At 32.5% G+C, this 18,708-nt stretch overlaps 1 protein-coding gene across 7 annotated transcripts in view; it reads right to left on the bottom strand.

Moving 5' to 3' along the window:
• Positions 1-449: 449 nt before the first annotated feature.
• Prosap (SH3 and multiple ankyrin repeat domains prosap) overlaps positions 450-18,708 on the bottom strand; it is an 85,194-nt gene continuing 66,935 nt past the window's right edge. For 2 of the 7 annotated variants that reach the window (XM_077428510.1, XM_077428511.1), the window contains 17 exons: positions 10,668-10,835; positions 9,353-9,478; positions 9,094-9,274; positions 8,690-9,009; positions 8,351-8,612; positions 7,117-7,380; positions 5,705-5,902; positions 5,387-5,618; positions 5,102-5,306; positions 4,696-5,029; positions 4,392-4,617; positions 3,888-4,008; positions 3,623-3,794; positions 3,295-3,545; positions 3,049-3,207; positions 2,800-2,972; positions 450-2,714 (listed from right to left, as the gene is read on the bottom strand). In XM_077428510.1, coding sequence (XP_077284636.1) covers positions 1,709-2,714; positions 2,800-2,972; positions 3,049-3,207; positions 3,295-3,545; positions 3,623-3,794; positions 3,888-4,008; positions 4,392-4,617; positions 4,696-5,029; positions 5,102-5,306; positions 5,387-5,618; positions 5,705-5,902; positions 7,117-7,380; positions 8,351-8,612; positions 8,690-9,009; positions 9,094-9,274; positions 9,353-9,478; positions 10,668-10,817 — 4,380 coding nt within the window. In that variant the 5' untranslated portion in view covers positions 10,818-10,835 and the 3' untranslated portion in view covers positions 450-1,708. Of the gene's footprint in view, positions 2,715-2,799; positions 2,973-3,048; positions 3,208-3,294; positions 3,546-3,622; positions 3,795-3,887; positions 4,009-4,391; positions 4,618-4,695; positions 5,030-5,101; positions 5,307-5,386; positions 5,619-5,704; positions 5,903-7,116; positions 7,381-8,350; positions 8,613-8,689; positions 9,010-9,093; positions 9,275-9,352; positions 9,479-10,667; positions 10,836-17,987; positions 18,196-18,708 lie in introns of those variants that run through there. The other 5 variants (XM_077428513.1, XM_077428514.1, XM_077428512.1 and 2 more) reach the window with 4 other exon arrangements.

Below are 18,708 nucleotides of genomic sequence, written 5' to 3'. Positions count from 1 at the left end.
AAAAATGCATATCAAGCGAATATGTACATAAATACATATATTTTCGATGAAATTATTAAGAGTATCTACATATGTACTTTTAATGATTTTTTTTACCTTTTGGTAAAGCTTTATCTCATATGAATTTGTTTGTCGCTTAAATACCTATCATGTAAAATGTTTACAAACTTCATACCCAATAACCCAAAGTCAATTCAAAGCTGATGCAAATGCGTCTCAATTCATAGCACCCTCAATAATCCTTTTTATTCTCGACAGACACCGAGATCAACTGAATGATCACATGCTAGTTAAAAATACTGTTTTTATTTCTTTACTGGATAATACTAATACTGGATTCTACAAGGTATTCCCAATGTTATCATCTGTGTTGGTCGCAGGCGAGTGAAGTGTCGGATAATGTTGAAAATAATGATGATAAGGAGAAGCAACAATAAGATTGTCCTCTTCAGTAATTCCATTATTTAAATAATTTATTACGGAAATGTAAGACTTATATACTAGCACAGGACTAGTTCATTAAATTTGTTGAACAATACACAGTTTCATAATAATTATATGTTTGTAGATTTTGAAAATGATTGGGAATTAAAAAATAAATATTTATAATGAAATTCTAAGTTTTAATGTTTCATCATATATTCATATATACATATTGCACCAGTCATTTATAATAAATAGATAATTATAGGAATAAAAAACAATACAATAACATCAGAACAGATGCACTTTATTTATGGCAGGAATATTATTTGTGTTTAGTGTTCACATGATTTTCATTACTAAATTTTGAATTGAAAAATAAATGAACTCAAAGGTACAATATCAATATCAGTAAAGAATTTGATTAAATATTCAATTTGCAACATTATGCAATTGATCCATCACATCTAACATGACATACATATACATACATACATATATTTTGAAGGTGATTAGAGAATTTGTCTATTAAATAATTTAAATGATTTCAAAATGTCAATGTTGCAAATCGAGGATGTAAATGGTGCAAAACAAATTTGTAACATATTACAATGAAGGTCTATTTGAAAAGTTTGAAAATGAAATAAACTAAAAATAAGGGATTCAGTAAATCGCAATACAAAAAAATCACAGAGTTCATTGATTTTTTATTGCAAAATAGAAAGCTGTGTATTCACAAAATGGCACTGATATAACATTTAATATAACAATTTTAAATTCGTTTAAATGAGCATTATAAAACTTACATCGACAAAATGTTCATCCATGTTTATAAAAATGTACATATTAAATTATGAGTGAAAAATAAATTAGATTTAAAAATTAGAAAGTATACGCAATTCTTTTATTATATTTACACAACAATTGTACTGTGAACAAAGAATACTATAATATGTATATCAATGTAGAAATTGTTTATTCATATATGTATAACTAACTTATAATAAATACTAAAACCTAATTCGTTATATGTTGCAATAAAGAAAACCTATCTTTGGTATATTTCATATCAGTTAAAATATTATTCATTACAAATAAAACGTAAGAAAAGGGTATTCAAGCAGGAATAATATTTCAAATGAAGTTTTATCTATGACTAAGCACTTACAATATTTTATAAACAATTCTAAATAGTAAATATGTGTATCAAAATATTGACAATTTGCAATACCTAAAAAATTTATGTCTATTTATTTATCAAACACGATAGAAAAGTACCACCCGCCTATTGACTGTGCAGTCGGCTACCTTGTTTAGGCAGTGCTCCAACGATTCGCACACGATCACTGAACTGTGGCGGAGGAGCCAAAGGTGGGACTTCTTCTGCATTGTTGATATTGTTTGCTATATCAAAGTTTGACATCGGAGGTGCAAATAGCTCGCCACCTTCTTCAGGTGGTGGAGGAAGTTGTGCAAGGGAAACGGCACTGCGGGTCAATACTCCTCCTTTTGTATTTGGATCTTGACCTGTTCTTACATCTTTTTTAACTAGCGACGCTCCTTTGGATACGTTCACTCCTAAACGTTCAGCTGCCGATTGGCCGATTTTCGTATCTCTTTTGAACATAAAGCTGGCAGCTTGTTTTCTAGTCAAAGAGTTATGACGCTGTAGCGTATTTGATGGTGGTAATGGATTCAAAACTTTGATAGTTCCACTAGGTGTGCTGACCATGGAATAAGTAGTGGTATTATAGCCGCTGTGGCTGACAACGCAACCTTTCGGTTGGTAGTTTGTCGGCGAGGTTATATTTTCTGATGAACTGTTCAGGTGTACCGGTTCCGTTGTGATCACGTTATTTGACGACTTAATCATTACATTATTATTAAATGAGACTTTTTCTTTCGTATTTTTCGGAGGCGTTTCATTCAGCTTCGAGTCTTTTAAAGATTTCTCTTTATACATTATCTTTTCAGCGTTGACTAATTTTTGATTTTCGTGCATATATTTTCTATTATCTAAAGCTAATTTGGCATTTCTGTGCTTTTCCGGCTCGTTATCGTGTGGACCAATGGTTAATTCTTGATCTGAACTAACACCTGATGATGAATTATCGCCATCATCATTACTCCCCTCGTCTTCAGGATGTTCTGGATTGGGCAAACTGTTTTCTTCATTCTTCAATAAGAAATCATTGGGATATGATTTTGAGCTCTTCAATTGAGTTCTAATTTTTTGTATCTCATCAACGGAGAAAGAGTGATGCATAGATCCTGAACCTGAACTGCTGCCACTGAAATAATTCAATAAAAATTATTCTACATACAACTTGAGCTTGGAAAATTTTTGTCAGACTTGAAAAATATGTAATTAATTACCTTGCATTACTATTAGCACTAGTCTCTGCGACTATATGTAACGCATTTATATTCGTACAAACATCGGCAGGAATATCTTTTGACCTCGCCTGTTTGTTATCATTTTCATCCTCAGATTCACTCATACTATAATCAGGTTCTGGAATTGGAGGCGGTGCTGTATTTGTAGAATTCTAAAAATCAAGAGTAAAATTAAATTTAGAACATTGCCTTTGAAAAGTTATCGATAAAATTAAAATGAATTTTTACTTGTCTATTGATGAAAGCTACTTTGTTACTGGCACTAGAGTTACTGCGGTGTGGTTTAAAAGGTTGAGCATATTGATTGGCCGGATCATCAGAATTCGATAGGTTCTGTGATTGGTATGGAGATCCGTTTCCAGTTCTGAGACTTTGTGACTTTCGAACCTAATTTGAAATATAAAGATACAATGATAAATCGTAAAGAAATTCATGATGTAAAGTTATGTTGAAAAAATAATGAATTTCACTAACGTGTGATTTGTTCGGCAATGTCCTCGATCTGAATGCAACAGAGTTGACATCTTGAGGTGATGCATATAATTTTGCATTGTTGGCAGGTCGGAAAGATGACATTATGTTATCAGGTTGGGTGTTAAGTAAATCGGTAGTTGGCGGTGGTTGTTCTGACCCTTCAGCACCAATATCAACAGCTACAACCTGTCCAGATGTAGGAGGTGGTGGTGGAGGATGTGAAGGTGGTGGTAGGCCACCAGTTCTCGATACTAAAAGAAAAAGTTACAGAAAATAAAACACAATATTTTTTTATCGTCATAAATTATATAAAATATAAAAAAATTACCGGTATGAGAGTATATTAAGTTCACATCTTCTTGTGAACGACTTCCTTTGTATTGATGTGTTAAAGGCATTGAAGATGGAATAGCGAACAGATCTGGAGTACTATGAAAATCTCTACGTAATTCACCCATGCCCGGTACCCGAGGACTATTAAATCGCACACGTGTCCAACCCTTAATTTCAAAAAATAGAAGCACGTGTAAAATTCATGAAAGTTAATTCAAATAATAATTGCATTTTTAAATAATTTCATTGGGTATTATTACCTTTCCTTTGGATCTTTTCATTTCGGCTACGCTGGCATACACACGACCAGAGGCATTTTTAGCAGGTGAGTTGTGACCCTCTTGGAAATTAGAAGTGCTCATCATAGTATTATTACCATATCTAAAGCAAAAAATGGAAATGATTTTTTTTAAATTATATTTACCATGGTATCAATTTGATCCAAATTTTTACATATGTACTTTATATAAATTTAAATCATTATTATTATAGATTTAAAATTCTATTCAAATAATTGTGACAAATGAGGATAGGATACCAAATTTGATAGAAACTATTTCAATAATGAATTGGCAAACTCTGATAGGAATATATTGACCTGGAGTCACATATATCCAAGGCCTGGATAGCAAAACCGAGCCAGGGATTGAACCCATGACTCATCAGTTGATAGCATTATACGCTAACCACTGAGCTATGTTGCTGCTAATAAACTATCACTATCTAATATTGTTTAGTACACACATATGTAAAACAAAACAAACCCATGAGCTGCTTGTTTTTGTTGCCTTTGGAACATTTCTTCAAGTTCAGTTGCGGTAATACGTGAGGTAGGTGGTCGAGAACGGATCGAAGCTGTTCTTGGTGCCACAGGGGTACAAGTTCCACTGCCTCCTCCCGAGGTTATACCCTGTTGTTGGATAGATTCAGCCGATGATGATTTTGTATTTCCTAATTGATCGGTGCAATCGTCCTTTTCTCCACCATTTTCTGTAATATCAGTCGTAAAATACATTCAAACTGAACTACGTACAATATTAATTTGAAAATACATAGATATGTTCGTACCAAGGCCAGCGACCATTGATTTGGCTCTCGCCCGTCCGACGCTGAGAGTCGTTCGTGGATCTCGACGAGGAGGTGCCGGAGCTGGTGACCTACCACTAGAAGCTCCACCAGCTTTACGAGGTAACGTAGCATATTGCCTAGCACCGCTGCATACGGAACTTTGCACGTGAGATAGTTGGACAACAGATTTACTAGCTGGTAGGATACCACTTCCATTTCCACCAGATCCAAATTGATTGACCGACACGACAGTCATTGAAACGTGCGATCCAGATTTTCTAATAAGATCTATTACATGTTCATGAGATGCAGCAGATACATCTTCATCATTAATCTGAAATGATTTAAATTGCTCATTCAAAAAACATTCAATATTATATATGTGGGAAAAGAACTATGATCATACAGCTATTAAATAGTCCCCCTTTTTCAATCCAGCTAAGTCAGCGACACCACCAGGATCAACATCGTCAAGGTATTGTAGTCCTGGACACCGTTCTGAAGGTGTCAAGTCCATGAGAGCCGAAGAAGCTTTTGCACCTCGAAGTACAAAACCAAAACCTCGACTCGCCTTATGAAGAAGAACCGTGCGATACTCCATATTATTAGTACTGCAAAATGAATGTTTATTGAAAAAAAAAGGATTGTTATAATTAAAAATCATATGTAAATATAATAAATTGGCGCTTACGTCTTTTTTAATCTTGGTGCAGTAGCACTATAACTTTTACTGTAATCTCTTCGATTTAGTATTAAACTAAAGGTATTATTAGCATTCATAGATGCAGTGGGTATATTTAACGAAGCTCCTTGTCTGAGTCGAACTTCTTGGACGCAGTGTGGTGGGAAGATTCCAGCTGATGACCCACGACCAGCACCCCTCACAATACCTTCAAGTAATCCGCAGTCTGTCGCACCGGTAACTAGGTACAAATTAAGATTTAAATGAATAAAAAATGCATAAAAAAAAAAAAACAATAATTACAAAGCAACGAATGAATGTAAAAACCTTCTATAATATCGCCTTGGCTAATTCGGAGATGACCAGGCATGCCAGAGTCATAATTTTCTAAGCACACAACGGTTGATCCTGGCATTGCAAGAGAACTAGTTGTGGTGTCTGAGGTCGTAGTTCCAACACCACTCGAGTCGGAAATGATATCACTAGTATCGCCCAAACTTTTGTCTGAAAATGAATATCCAACAACTAATATGTTATTAGATGTTAAGTGTCACTGCAGATTAACAGAATTTCATATATGTATATTAAGCAAAGAAAAAGCGGAAAAATATACATATTTGTGATTGTCGTTGAATTTTGTTTACCAGTATTTAGAATAAACAAAAACAAAGACAAAAAATACAGGGCTAATTTAAACTAAGATTAACCGTTGCCTTGAGAGTCAGCTATTATATAATATTAAAACTATACATATGTATGTACACATTTTTAGATTTTAAATTTCATTCAAGCAATGAATTGTTGTGTTAATTCTAAGATTTGATTTGAAACCATCTTCAATATTTTAATTTAATGCGGATATTTGCTGCATTCACCAACTGGACCTTGATTTAAGTTAATCAGTATATTTTGAATACAAATTAATATTTTGAATAAGAACAAATAAACTTCTGTCTATTTTGACTTTTTCCCCCCCGAGATTTCTTTTTTGTTATATGTATATTAATTCAATCAATTACAATAAAAAAAATATATGCATCAGCAAATTGATGGTTAATTTTGACTATTTTGATTAACATTTATAAACAAAAAGTTTTATCACACATGTAAGCATGCTAACATTTTACACTCAGGTCAGTGCTGGATGCAAGATCAAATTTAGAATTATTGAGTTCGATCAACGTTTGACTTTTTTGCAACATCTTTAGTTATCTGCTAACCAAAGACATCTACATATATATGTATGTACAATTTCGTCATAGGTTAGGAAAATCTAATAATTCGATCTTACAGCAAGTATTGCCTTACACCACAATAAAGAAAAAAAATCAATCTGAAATAAAACTTTTTGTCTATTTTATATGAGATTTGCTATATATTTCAGAGTATCTACGTACGAAAAAAATATGTTAACGATAACATAACCCTGAACACTACCATTTTAAATTGCCTAATATTTATATTATATATCTAGATTAAAAGTATTAAGAAGCTAATATTCATTTAACAGCCAAACATATAAAAATGCCAATCTTAAACAATCAATAAAATTAATTTCTAGACAATATGCGCATTAACAACATGCAGATTCAAAAGTGAAATGTTTAAAAAAAACAAGAATAAAAATGAAGATGGCAGATGGTGATGGTTGTGATTTTAAAAAATCGTCTCGTTTGTCCACATTATATTATAAATAACAAAAAAAATAAATTATAAGTTGTTATAAATGTTGAAGATACCTGTGACGATGCTGGCATTATCTTCGTGACTTGGATGGCTGCCGTCTGATACACTTGAACTGGCGGAGCTGAACGGTCTTTCAGATGGACAAGGGGAAGGAACTGGCCGCCGAAGAAGACTTAGTGTGTCTAGCTCGCTGGGCACTATTGGAAGTGACGAAGCCATAGAAGAGCGATCTCCAGCCCAACCCCAGTTTAAACCTAGTCCAATCGCTAGTCCAGATCGCCTCTTAGGGTTGTAGCGTGGTGGTCCACGAAACGGTACTGCAACGTGGCGCCAATTATCACTTTTGTCAATCACTGAAAAGGCTCTTAGTCTGTGCCTCGGAACCGTCCATTTACATTTGCCAATTAATCCAAAATGTGTTGAACAATCAATTGAAAAAAAAACTAACTTGTTTCACGTAAGTATTGATTTTTATTTCATTAATAAAAGTGAATGAATGTGGATGTTGAAATTTATAAAAATTATTCAGAAATGGATAGTATAAGAACACTGAAGTCTTTTCGTCATAAAGTATAAGCAATAATAATAATAACATATTTTTAATGCAAACAAAAAAAAATTATACACAATTTGTAAATAATTATACATTACTTGATATGTAAAAAATAAAATTTACTTATAAGCTTTTTAATTACAAATACTACCAAAGCACCAAATTAATTCAAAAAGAATACAAATATAAAAATGTACGTGAAAATACAGTCATTCACATACATTTATGCATACTGGCCCACGCACTCGGAATATCATAAATATAAATTTTACGCAAAGGCTCGATGTATATATATTATATATATTATATAATACAACCATCACCATGAATTAAAAATGAAACAGTACGTATATAAAAAAGAGTTTGTAAAAATCTATTATATAAAAAGCTCAGATGATGGATGATAGATAAATTTCATATCAACATATGTATGCCATGCCATGTATGTAATTATATTCAGTCAAAACAAAAATCCATATACTAATTTTTCACTGTTATGACTAAGAAGACTAGATTGAAATTTCACAATCGAACATTCGATTATAATTAAAAAATATATTTTAAATGAGCAGTTTTAGTATTTTCGAAAGATATGTAAAGCTTATTAGTAGTTATTTACAAGGGCAAGAAACACCAAACATTTAAGAAATATAATATTCTAATAATCATGCGTAGTAGTTAGCAATGTCATTCTCGCAATAAAAATGAAAAAACATCTTCGAAAAAAGACTCACCAACTTCATCAGGTTTGTAATTTTTAATCACTTCTGCCAATTCCATGTTACCGGCAATGACGGCCACTTGATAAGGCGTTTGGTTGGCGAAATTCAACGCTTCGCGATCACAACCTCTGAATAGCAACTGTCGGGTGCAAGAATCTTGCCCGTTGACAGCGCAAACATGCAAAGGAGTATTACCGGAAGCATTTTTACCATTCATATCAGCGCCGTAGAAAAGCAGATGATCCAAATGCTGAATTAAACCATTCCGGCAGGCCTATCGAATTCAAACATTGCTTTAAATTACACACAACATACACACACTAATTTAGTTTGAATTTCAATTCTATTTACCTGATGAACTTCTTGCCATCCTTGTAAATCTTTCGCACCGATAGTCGCATGGTCATGAAGAAGGCATTCGCACAAAAGTGGATCAGTCTTATTTGTGACAGAGAGGTAGAGTGGTGTGAGACCTTTGCCATCTTTATAATTAGGTGAGGCCCCCAACTCCAGGAGTGTTCTTACTGCTTCGAGGGAATTTTTTTCCACTGCTTTATGCATTGCAGTACTACCGTCTCGGGTGCGATAATCCAAGAGCGCTCCGCCATTCACTAGTGATATTAAAACTTTTGAAGGCTTCTTTTGAGCGGTGGCTATGGTTAATGGTGTTTCTGTGGAGTACAAAATACAATTTTAGACATTTTAAAAATAAATAAAAAAGATTATATTGAATAAAAAATAAATAAATTATAAACCTCCAGTGTCTTGACAGTGAAAATTTGGATCTAATCCTTTCGAGCACATTTTTGTAATTTTTTCAACCTGTCCATGATTGACGTAATCTATGAATCTACGAAGATTGGTTTTCGTATGTACAGCCTTAAGTTGTTTTTCATCTAATTTTAGCATTTTGTATACACGTCTTTTATATTTTAACTAAAAAACAATTAAAATATTAATACATATTTAAGATAATAAATCAAAAAGTTAAAGCAAACATTAAATTATGCTTACCTCTAAATACCCAACTGATCCATTAAATGGATAATCACCCAACCTTCTCTCTTCATCGAGAAATTTTCCCGCTTTGCCATTTGCAGGTGGGCAAAATAATCCATAGTTGAAACTTTCTTTCAATTCCTAGAAAAAAAGGCACCATTTCAATAAAATGCAAAAAATAAACAGATTATTACATACAAGAGAAAAAGATTGATTTCTAAAAAATCAAAAAATCACTAAATATCAATTGAGATAAATAATATCGCATAGTTATGTATTTTCATATGGCATTCGTTAAGACAAACAATCACTAAAACAGTGTATAAATGTAAACTATCGATAAATTAAGATTTCTTCATAGAAAAGTATAATGTTCATATGTTATGGCAGTTAAACAGAGCAAATAGAGTTGTCGATCAGAAGTAGGAAAGGTCATAATGTTTGATGATGAGACTGAAGTCCACGCACATGATGATAAAAGATGATAAATTACACTGCACTAAAACGCGAACGTAAAATGTATCGAACAGGGATAGATTGTGCACTAAAACTACAATGTATAATATAAAATATGCATTTTGAATTCTCCATGAAAAGCACATGATGATGCATTTTGAAATCGATCATAAGAAAGTAGCATGCCAACTTTTAGCATCTCAAGAATATACGTATACACATACCCTGTACCAGGTGGCCACCTTTCGTGGTAATAAGTGTAATTGAGCATAACGATGATGTGGCACGATTTTATTTACAGCGTGCCATCAGGTTACGTTTAAATGGATTCACGGACAAAATATTTATCGGTGTACCAAAACACGGCAGGATCGAAAATAATGGAAAGCGGAATTGTTTCAGTTGTTTGCAGCATAAGGTGGTCATGTTAAATAAAGCAAAATAAAAATAATTTAAAATGGTTAATATAAAAGCACTAGAGATTGTTATTTATATTCATGAAAAATATTCAAATGTAAATCTGAATGTATGCCTTATTATATATTTTTCAACATAGTACAAATATTTTCATTTAATCTGTTTATATAGTTTATAAAATCACACAAAAACATTACAATGGTTTGATTAGATTATATTATGTATTAAAATATATACAAAATATTATTGCAGATCTTGCCGCTGAAAATATGCAAATTTTTTCTCATTTGGTTTGTACCAATATTGTTTTTGATTCAAGTTGTGTTGAACATAATTTCGTTGAGTTTATTGTGTTATTTAATAATATACATAATACATGTTAAATGAAATTTTATAAAATTTGTATGTAAGTCTATATGTTCAAATTTTGGAATTGATACTAAGCCAATGTCAGTACCTTGGGCAAAGCGGCCAAACACTGCTGCTTGACGTCCCAGACGAGCTGGTCTTTTGGGAACTGGAGGCTCTTGTGCACGTTCAGCTCAGGCACGTGCACGCGCACCACCAGCCAGCCTTCGGCCGGCACGCCGCCCGCCGCCCCCTCCATTTTGCACTTCACTTACATCTGAAATAAATCAAAGATCAAAATTAAAATCATTATAATCATCATAATAATTGAAAACAACTAAATTGAAATCAACATATAGATTACATAGTACAGGTACATAAAGTGGCCTTTAAACAAGATGTTTTTCTTAATAATGTGACTTGACATATCAAAATGAAAGGTTTGAATTTAAGTAAGAGTATTAAATGAGGTTTATAGTCAAATGAAACGTGAAAATACGGAGAAATATTGAAACTTTGAATCCGTAAAACGTTTAATGAGTTTCAAAAAACACTGTGTAGCGACTTTGTTGTCTAGTAATAATATTTATGTATGTTTATTACATAGATTTGATTACATAAAAGGCTTAGCTATTGCTATAATATGATATTTAAAGAATTCTCAGTACCAGTGTAGGTCTATAGAATAGTAAAATATATATAAATGTGGTAAATTTGGCAGGACATGGAAAAAAGGATTCATCTTAAAAGACTAATATTTTGACTAATGAAACTTTACGAATCTTTTTTATCCACAGCCAACATAAAAAATCAAATACTAATTAAAAATATTTTTGTAGGACAATGTTAATAAAATGAGGATTTTGTTATTAATTTCATACATTTCAAGATATCCACAGGGAAAATTCAATTTGTTGATATTAAAAAAACACAGTTGAATTCATTCTAACCATCAAGAGGTTGCCGGGTTAGATCTTGATTGAAATGAATTTATTACGAGTATTTCTGTAGTGCTGCTAGTCAGACTTTCCTATTCCCATCAGAGTTTCCTAACTTATCTGATTTCATTGTTGAAACGGTTCCTCACCAAATTGGAAACTAGCCTACCTACAATTTTCTAAGCAGTATTTGAATAAAATTTCAATAAATTTACACTTTGTGTCACTTTGGGGCAACCTGTAATGGCACTATGGGAAAATGTAAAATTGAGGCTATTGGCTATGTCGACTTTCCCGAGTATCATCATATATATGTATATATATACATATATAATATCGCTATTCTGTATGTCTGTATATCTGCGATAATGCTCGTCGTACTATAATAGTCGTTTCGATTCGACATACAGATGTACGTCACAGCTAAAACACTGCCAAAAATATGTGCGAATATAATAACAAAAGAAAAAACTTCATATATACTGTTTGCCACCAATGTTTCCTCTAGGCCAATAGTCTCAGGGCATTTAGCGCCATCTATTAAAATTTTATTTAATTAAATAATTATTTTTTCTATTGGTGTTTTATATTGTTTATATGTAGGTAGGTAGGTAGTTTTTACCATTTTTTCTTCATATTAAAAAATAAAATATAAATATTAAATTGAATATATTTAAAAGGTATTTGAAAAAAATACGAATGCGTGCGAATCGAACACAGGAACAACACATATTTTATTTAATAACTTAATATTCCATAACCCATGCGATGATACATATTTCACCGGGTACAACACTAGTTAAATAAATATGTAGGAAAGATTTTTGAACGTGTAGAGTTAGCTGTTAGTGAACGTGCATCATAGTGTTGTATAGGCGGAGTGTTTGTGGTTTGTTATTGAGAGTTGGCGCGCTCTCGTACGCGCACAGAAGTGCGCGAAAGGGACAGAGCGTCTTTTTATTATTGAATGCAGTGTGATGGTCCGTACGCACCAAACCAACGACGATTTTGGGCCAACTTTTAAAACCAGTAGCGTACAAAATATTGAAATAAAAATTAAATAAAAAAATTGAAATTAAATATCAAAATTAAGCTAACGAGCGAGATTGAGCTAAAATTAGATCATCGTTGATGTTTTGAATTACAACAATGTTTTGAATTACGACGATACGCATTACAACCAGAGAAATATTATAATTACGAGCGAAAAAAACCTTGTTATTGTTTCTTATAAGTCGTCACGATACACTACTGTGTTTCGCCGTCGATGAAATATTTAACAAAAAAAATGTCGGTGATTTGTCAAAGGGTTTTTTTTCTTTCGTCGAAATAAAATTAATAATCACACATTATCCGATAAAATTTACCTCTGAAATGATTTAATTAATTGATTTATATCGACGAGAGAAACAATTGAAGACTAAGAAAATTTCGTTTGATAAGCCGACAACGTTCCGGGTTGGGACCATCGCTCGGTCACCCATACTAACACATGATATATTCTCAGTAATATATTTATACATCATTTTTCGATTGCAAGTATGGCAAAGGACTTGACTCGCAAACGATTCCCTCGGAACAAATCAGTTATTCAATCAAGTGTTCGAAAAATTATTCAGAAGATTAAATTTTGAAGACAAACAAGATGTTATTGAAAAGTATGTATGTACATACGTATGTATTATGGTGCTTACGGACTAAACCAACGACGATTTTGGGCCAACTTTTTAACCAGCAGTAGCGTACAAAATATCGAAATAAAAATTAAATTTTAAAATTGAAATTATATATCAAAATCAAGCTAAAGAGCGAGATTGAGCTAAAATTAGATCATCGTTGATGTTTTGAATTACAACAATATTTTGAATTACGACGATACGCATTTTAAACCAGAGAAATATTATAATTTCTCTGCTTACGAGCGAAAAAAAAATATTGTTAAAGTCGTCACGAGATGTTACTGTATTTCCACGTGGATGATCGATAAAAAAAAAACAATTCATAAAAAAACGCGGTGTCGGATGTCGGTGATTTGTCAAAGGGTTTTTTTTCTTTCGTCGAAATAAAATTAATAATCACACATTATCCGATAAATTTTACCTCTGAAATGATTTAATTACTTGATTTATTTCGACGAGAGAAACAATTGAAGAATAAAAAAATCCATTTGATGTGACCGACAACACCCCGGGTTAGCAAAAATCGTTGGATCACCCATACTAATACATGATATATTCTCAGTAACTGCGCATTACGGGGAAGTAAAAATAATAATTCTTTGATTTTTTTTCGATCTTAGTGCGTATCTTCTTAAGTCAAAACATCCTCGACAAACAAAAGTCGAGGATTACCTGTATGTGATTGTTGATGATCTAATTTTAGGTCAATCTCGAAAATTTATTTAAATTGGGCATGTTCTGTTTTAACTTTCAATCTTTTATTTTAATTTTAATATATTGATTATAATTTTATTTTGATATTTGAATTTAATTTTAATATAATAATAATACTTTTAGTTTTGATATTTAATTTCAATTTTTAAATTTAATTTTTATTTCGATATTTTGTACGCTACTGGTTTTATCCTGCTGGTTAAAACGTTGGACCAAAATCGTCGTTGGTTTGGTCCGTACGCAGCATGACGGAATGCTATACACCTATTCACCGACACAACACAAGTGCATTTGTGCGCGCCAACTTTCGGTAACAGACCTGTACCTAGCATGCCTGGCAGGCCTGACGAATAGGCATGAAATAAAGACCGTTTGGTATATGTAATCCGAATCCATGTTTACATATGTACGATATAAAAAAAATTAAAGGGTGTTTACTATACGGAACGCAGCTAATTAAATGAACGAAATATCGCATTGAATCAGCCTGAATAAATAAAATTAAAATTCTGCATGCGACCAAAGCCATTTCAAAAGGCAAACTAAATTGTAACTTATTTGAATTGTCGGAGTGCACACATTAAAATGTGTGTACGCGCAAAATAATCGCCATGTTGGCCGTCTTCTAAAACCGTCATCGGGTGAATTATAACAGCCAGTTCGTGGCCAGTGATCGCAAACCATTAACAACCGACTATATTTCACTCTGGCGAGAAAAAGGAGAGGATCTGGCGACAAACGGGCGTTAATTGGCTCTCGTCGTAGCCGGTATAAGAAGTCGGCGATAAATAAATCAAGGCGCTGAAGGATTTATCTACGCGAAACGGGGGTGCGATGATATCCAATGTCGCTCTCGACTGGATCGATCATGGGAAATTGCACGTGTTCCCATGGATCCTTTCAAATATTCATTCGCAAGTGTCCGCACTGCGGTCACACGGTCAAGGACGACACTTGCATCATCAAATTATTGATTTATTTAATCTTATATTATAAAGTTGATTTAACAATGTATAAAAAACAAGATTTAAAAATAAGTTTTATTTATAGTAATGGTATGCTAGAAAATTTATTGTAATTTCAATGTCGCAATTTATTCAACACGATATTACAATACAAGTTTATCTATGTCAATATATGTATGTACATAAATACAATTTTAATGCAAACAATATTTTCCTTATCACATTACATGGATTTTTTTATACATAAGTAAGTCATGAATTTTTAATATAATATTATATACATATGTGCCGTTATATTTGAAAGTGGCGGAATTTCAATTTTCAATAACAATTCACAAAATGTTATCACTATTTTTAATTCCATATGTCCAGAATCTTGGAAAGGCAGAAAAGTCTTATTACAAGCCACCAGTATTTTTAAATATTGTAAAACGCAAAACATTATAAATAATATTTTGCGAAATAGTTCTCGAAATGAAGAAAAGTGGACTTACGCCTTAATTTCAAATATAACGGCTCATATATTGACTCAAAACTGTGTAGATTTTTAGTACATACATATGTATATATAAATATTTAGTACATGAGTACATATGTATATATCAGTGGTTTGTAAAAATATCATCTTTAAAATTGGTATACATTCGAGATTATCTCTCGCATAATAATTTAATATAGCAAGAAGCAATAATAACCAGTCAACGTAACTAATTCAGTAAATGTACGAAGTAAAATAAACGAACTTATTGTTAATTCCAGTGCTGACAAGACAATGGTAATAAATTAACCTTTAATAAATAGCTTTTTACTTACATACATATATGTACATCATCATTCACAGGCATTCGTCATCCACTGCTGGATGAAGGCCTCTCGAACATGCTTCCATTCGTCTCTGTTTTGGGCCACTCTCATCCATCTCATACCACACATTTTTCTGATATCATTCACCAATTTCCTCAGTGGCCTTCCTTGCACCCTTTTACATTCTCTCGGGTACCATTTGGGCACTTCTATCGTCCATTATTGTAGCGACGTGACTCACCCATTTCCATTTAAATTTCCTAACACTCAACAATATGTACATCAACCACTCTTTTCATAGTTCTACTAACATACGAACATACGTACATAGTTTAAATTAATAAAAAAAATATTTTAAAATTGGCAATACATTCCGAAGTTAAGATAAAAGATAATATGTATTACGTATACGACGAGAGTTGACATGAAATACTGATTAGTAGCTAGCTACATTGTTGTCACTTTTACCGGAATTAGTGTGTCAGAGCTAGTTGTAAATTCAAAATGATTATTCATCACCATTATTCGAGCGTGACTTTTGCATTAATACTATCAATACATTTTAATTACACTAGAATTACACGAATTTGGCGCCAGTGCGCGTGTATTTGAAGTGTGTCATTTAAATTAAAATTACCGTAGAGCTCCAAAATGTATTTACAATACATACATACACATATAATAAAAAAAATGATTCATTAATACAAACAAGATGTAACAACTGTTTATATTTGTGATTCGCATTATAGTAAAAATGTTTATTCAGTCGGTTCAATCTGTCATCGAGAAATTAGAAAATGATTTTTAATTCTGATAGTCGATTACAAAATTGATGTTGAATAAGTACAGCATCAATATATCTGTATAGGAACCCTAGTATGTATGTAAGTATTATACAAATGTAGGTGTCGTAATGTGTAGTGTGATGCAAAAGTTGAAAAACAATGACGTTGTATACAAACGTACATAGTTAGCGTAGAAACGACAATCACGTGTTTAATTATAAGTGAGATGGGAAAATCAAAAGTAGATCACGTGCAAAAGAAGTCAACGAAAGTTGGTGGGAAAAGTGGAATAAGAGTCGAAAGTCCCGAGAGAAAAAAAACAGGGATTGCGGAAAGTTACGCAAATTAAAAGTTTCTTCAAATGTTCTTTGAAATGATTTCATTTCTGCGTACTTCTTTTGCTCGACTGACGAATTCTATACCGTTTCAAAAGGTCGTTTTTAATCAACATGCTTCCTCTTCTTAAGTGCCTTTGATAGAATTTATGTTACAACGTTAATTAAGAAATGTTCTGAAGGAAGTTCCAAGCAGTATTTAGTGTATACAGAAGCTGTCAATTATATCTATATAATACTTACGATATTACCGAACGAATCAAATAAAACGGAAACCAGAGAAATGTTTCATTAATTAAAAATAAATTTAGTACATTTTATCATAGCTGTGTATCTAATTAAAATCTCAACTTCTACTTTAGATTCCCAATTCTGACTTTTCATCGCGTTTTTTATTACTGTGCAAAAATCCAAAATCCAAAACACCATCCATGTCATTTGGAATATACATATTTTATAGTTTCAAAGATTTTATGCGTTATTTAAATGTTGAACCGAAATAAATTGTGAAAATTCGGAGTTCAACTCAAGGTTTCATTAAGAAAATATATGAAAATAAGAACAATTGGAATATATTACAGAACATTTTAGATTTTCCGGTTTGGGATTAGCCGGATATAATAATAAGTATATTTATGAAAAAGTTTCGATTATAAATTAATTCTATAAACAAGAACATACAATACTCGTGTGCACACAATATTTAACTATATATGTATGTATGTATGTACATAGTTTAGATGTTAATTAACCGAAAAATCGATTTTTTGCTATTTATTTTCACCACATGTCCTGAAAAATCAATTGTATACGTTGGAATCGATTATAATGGACACGTCGTATTTTATAATATGCTTACTATTTTATTTCTAAATTTTCAAATAAAATCAAATCGGTTTTGAGTGTGGTTAGAAACACACACTTGAGAGGTGAATAAAATACAAGATATTTCAACAATTTGACTAACTAACAAGGATTCTCAGAACGTAACCGGTCACGATTTACGCGGAAATTTTAATCATTTAAGAATAAGCCAAAACGAGTTGTCGAACGCGAATGCATTTTTTTTTAAAGAAAATAACACCAGTCGACCGCAAGCGAATACCAAACCAAGGCTGCACACGATTAATCATTCGAAATAAAAATTCGCACAATTAATTCAAAGCCAAAAATTATCAACACCAAACTTTTACATCGGTAGAAACTTACACAATATGTCACTAAAAACCAACACACAATGCTTGCACTTGAACTTGGAGTAAACGAACACTGTAATAATAGCCGGGGAAAACTGTTTGATGAAAATAGCGTCGGAAAAGCGTGGGAAAGTCGTCGCACAGGTGCGCTTCGGAGCGGCTTTTGTGTGGCACTGATGTGCTCCGCGCTCTCGTGTCTACAGGGTGTGTCATAAGTGTACGACACTTTAGATAACGGCTGCTGTTACGTTATCTGAAACGGCATGGCATTGGCATTCGAACTTTTATCAGCAAACAATTGAATAATATGTCAACATTGCGAAAGCTTAAATCAGTGATGGAAAACGAAACGGTGAGAGTGGCGAGGCACGCGCCAATAAACTGACAAATCAGTGCAACGCTTATGGAATAATGGAAGTAACATTATCTTAAATGCATTTGAAAATAATGCACGCGGGTCTTATCGCGGAGTAATTAATTCCTTCCGAGTATATGTAGTGTGCACCAGATAAAGTTCATCGTATGCATGGTGCGGAATATTGTGTGATAATTTTAATTAGATTTATGGCGTCCGGTATTCGAATGTAACTTAAATCGTTGTTAATTGTTCAACAATAAGCTACAAAGCTGTACGTGAAATGGAGGAATAATAGTGATTTTATTGGACTTTGTCAGAAATGTCTAAGCAATACCGGGTAACGGTCCGTTTATATTGTACAGTGGTTCTTAACCTT

The sequence above is a fragment of the Arctopsyche grandis genome, chromosome 4 (assembly GCF_051622035.1).
Source record: "Arctopsyche grandis isolate Sample6627 chromosome 4, ASM5162203v2, whole genome shotgun sequence".
In the NCBI taxonomy this organism is placed as follows: domain Eukaryota; kingdom Metazoa; phylum Arthropoda; class Insecta; order Trichoptera; family Hydropsychidae; genus Arctopsyche; species Arctopsyche grandis.
Note: the sequence above shows the minus strand (reverse complement) of the source record. Positions and strands in the feature narration are given on the sequence as shown.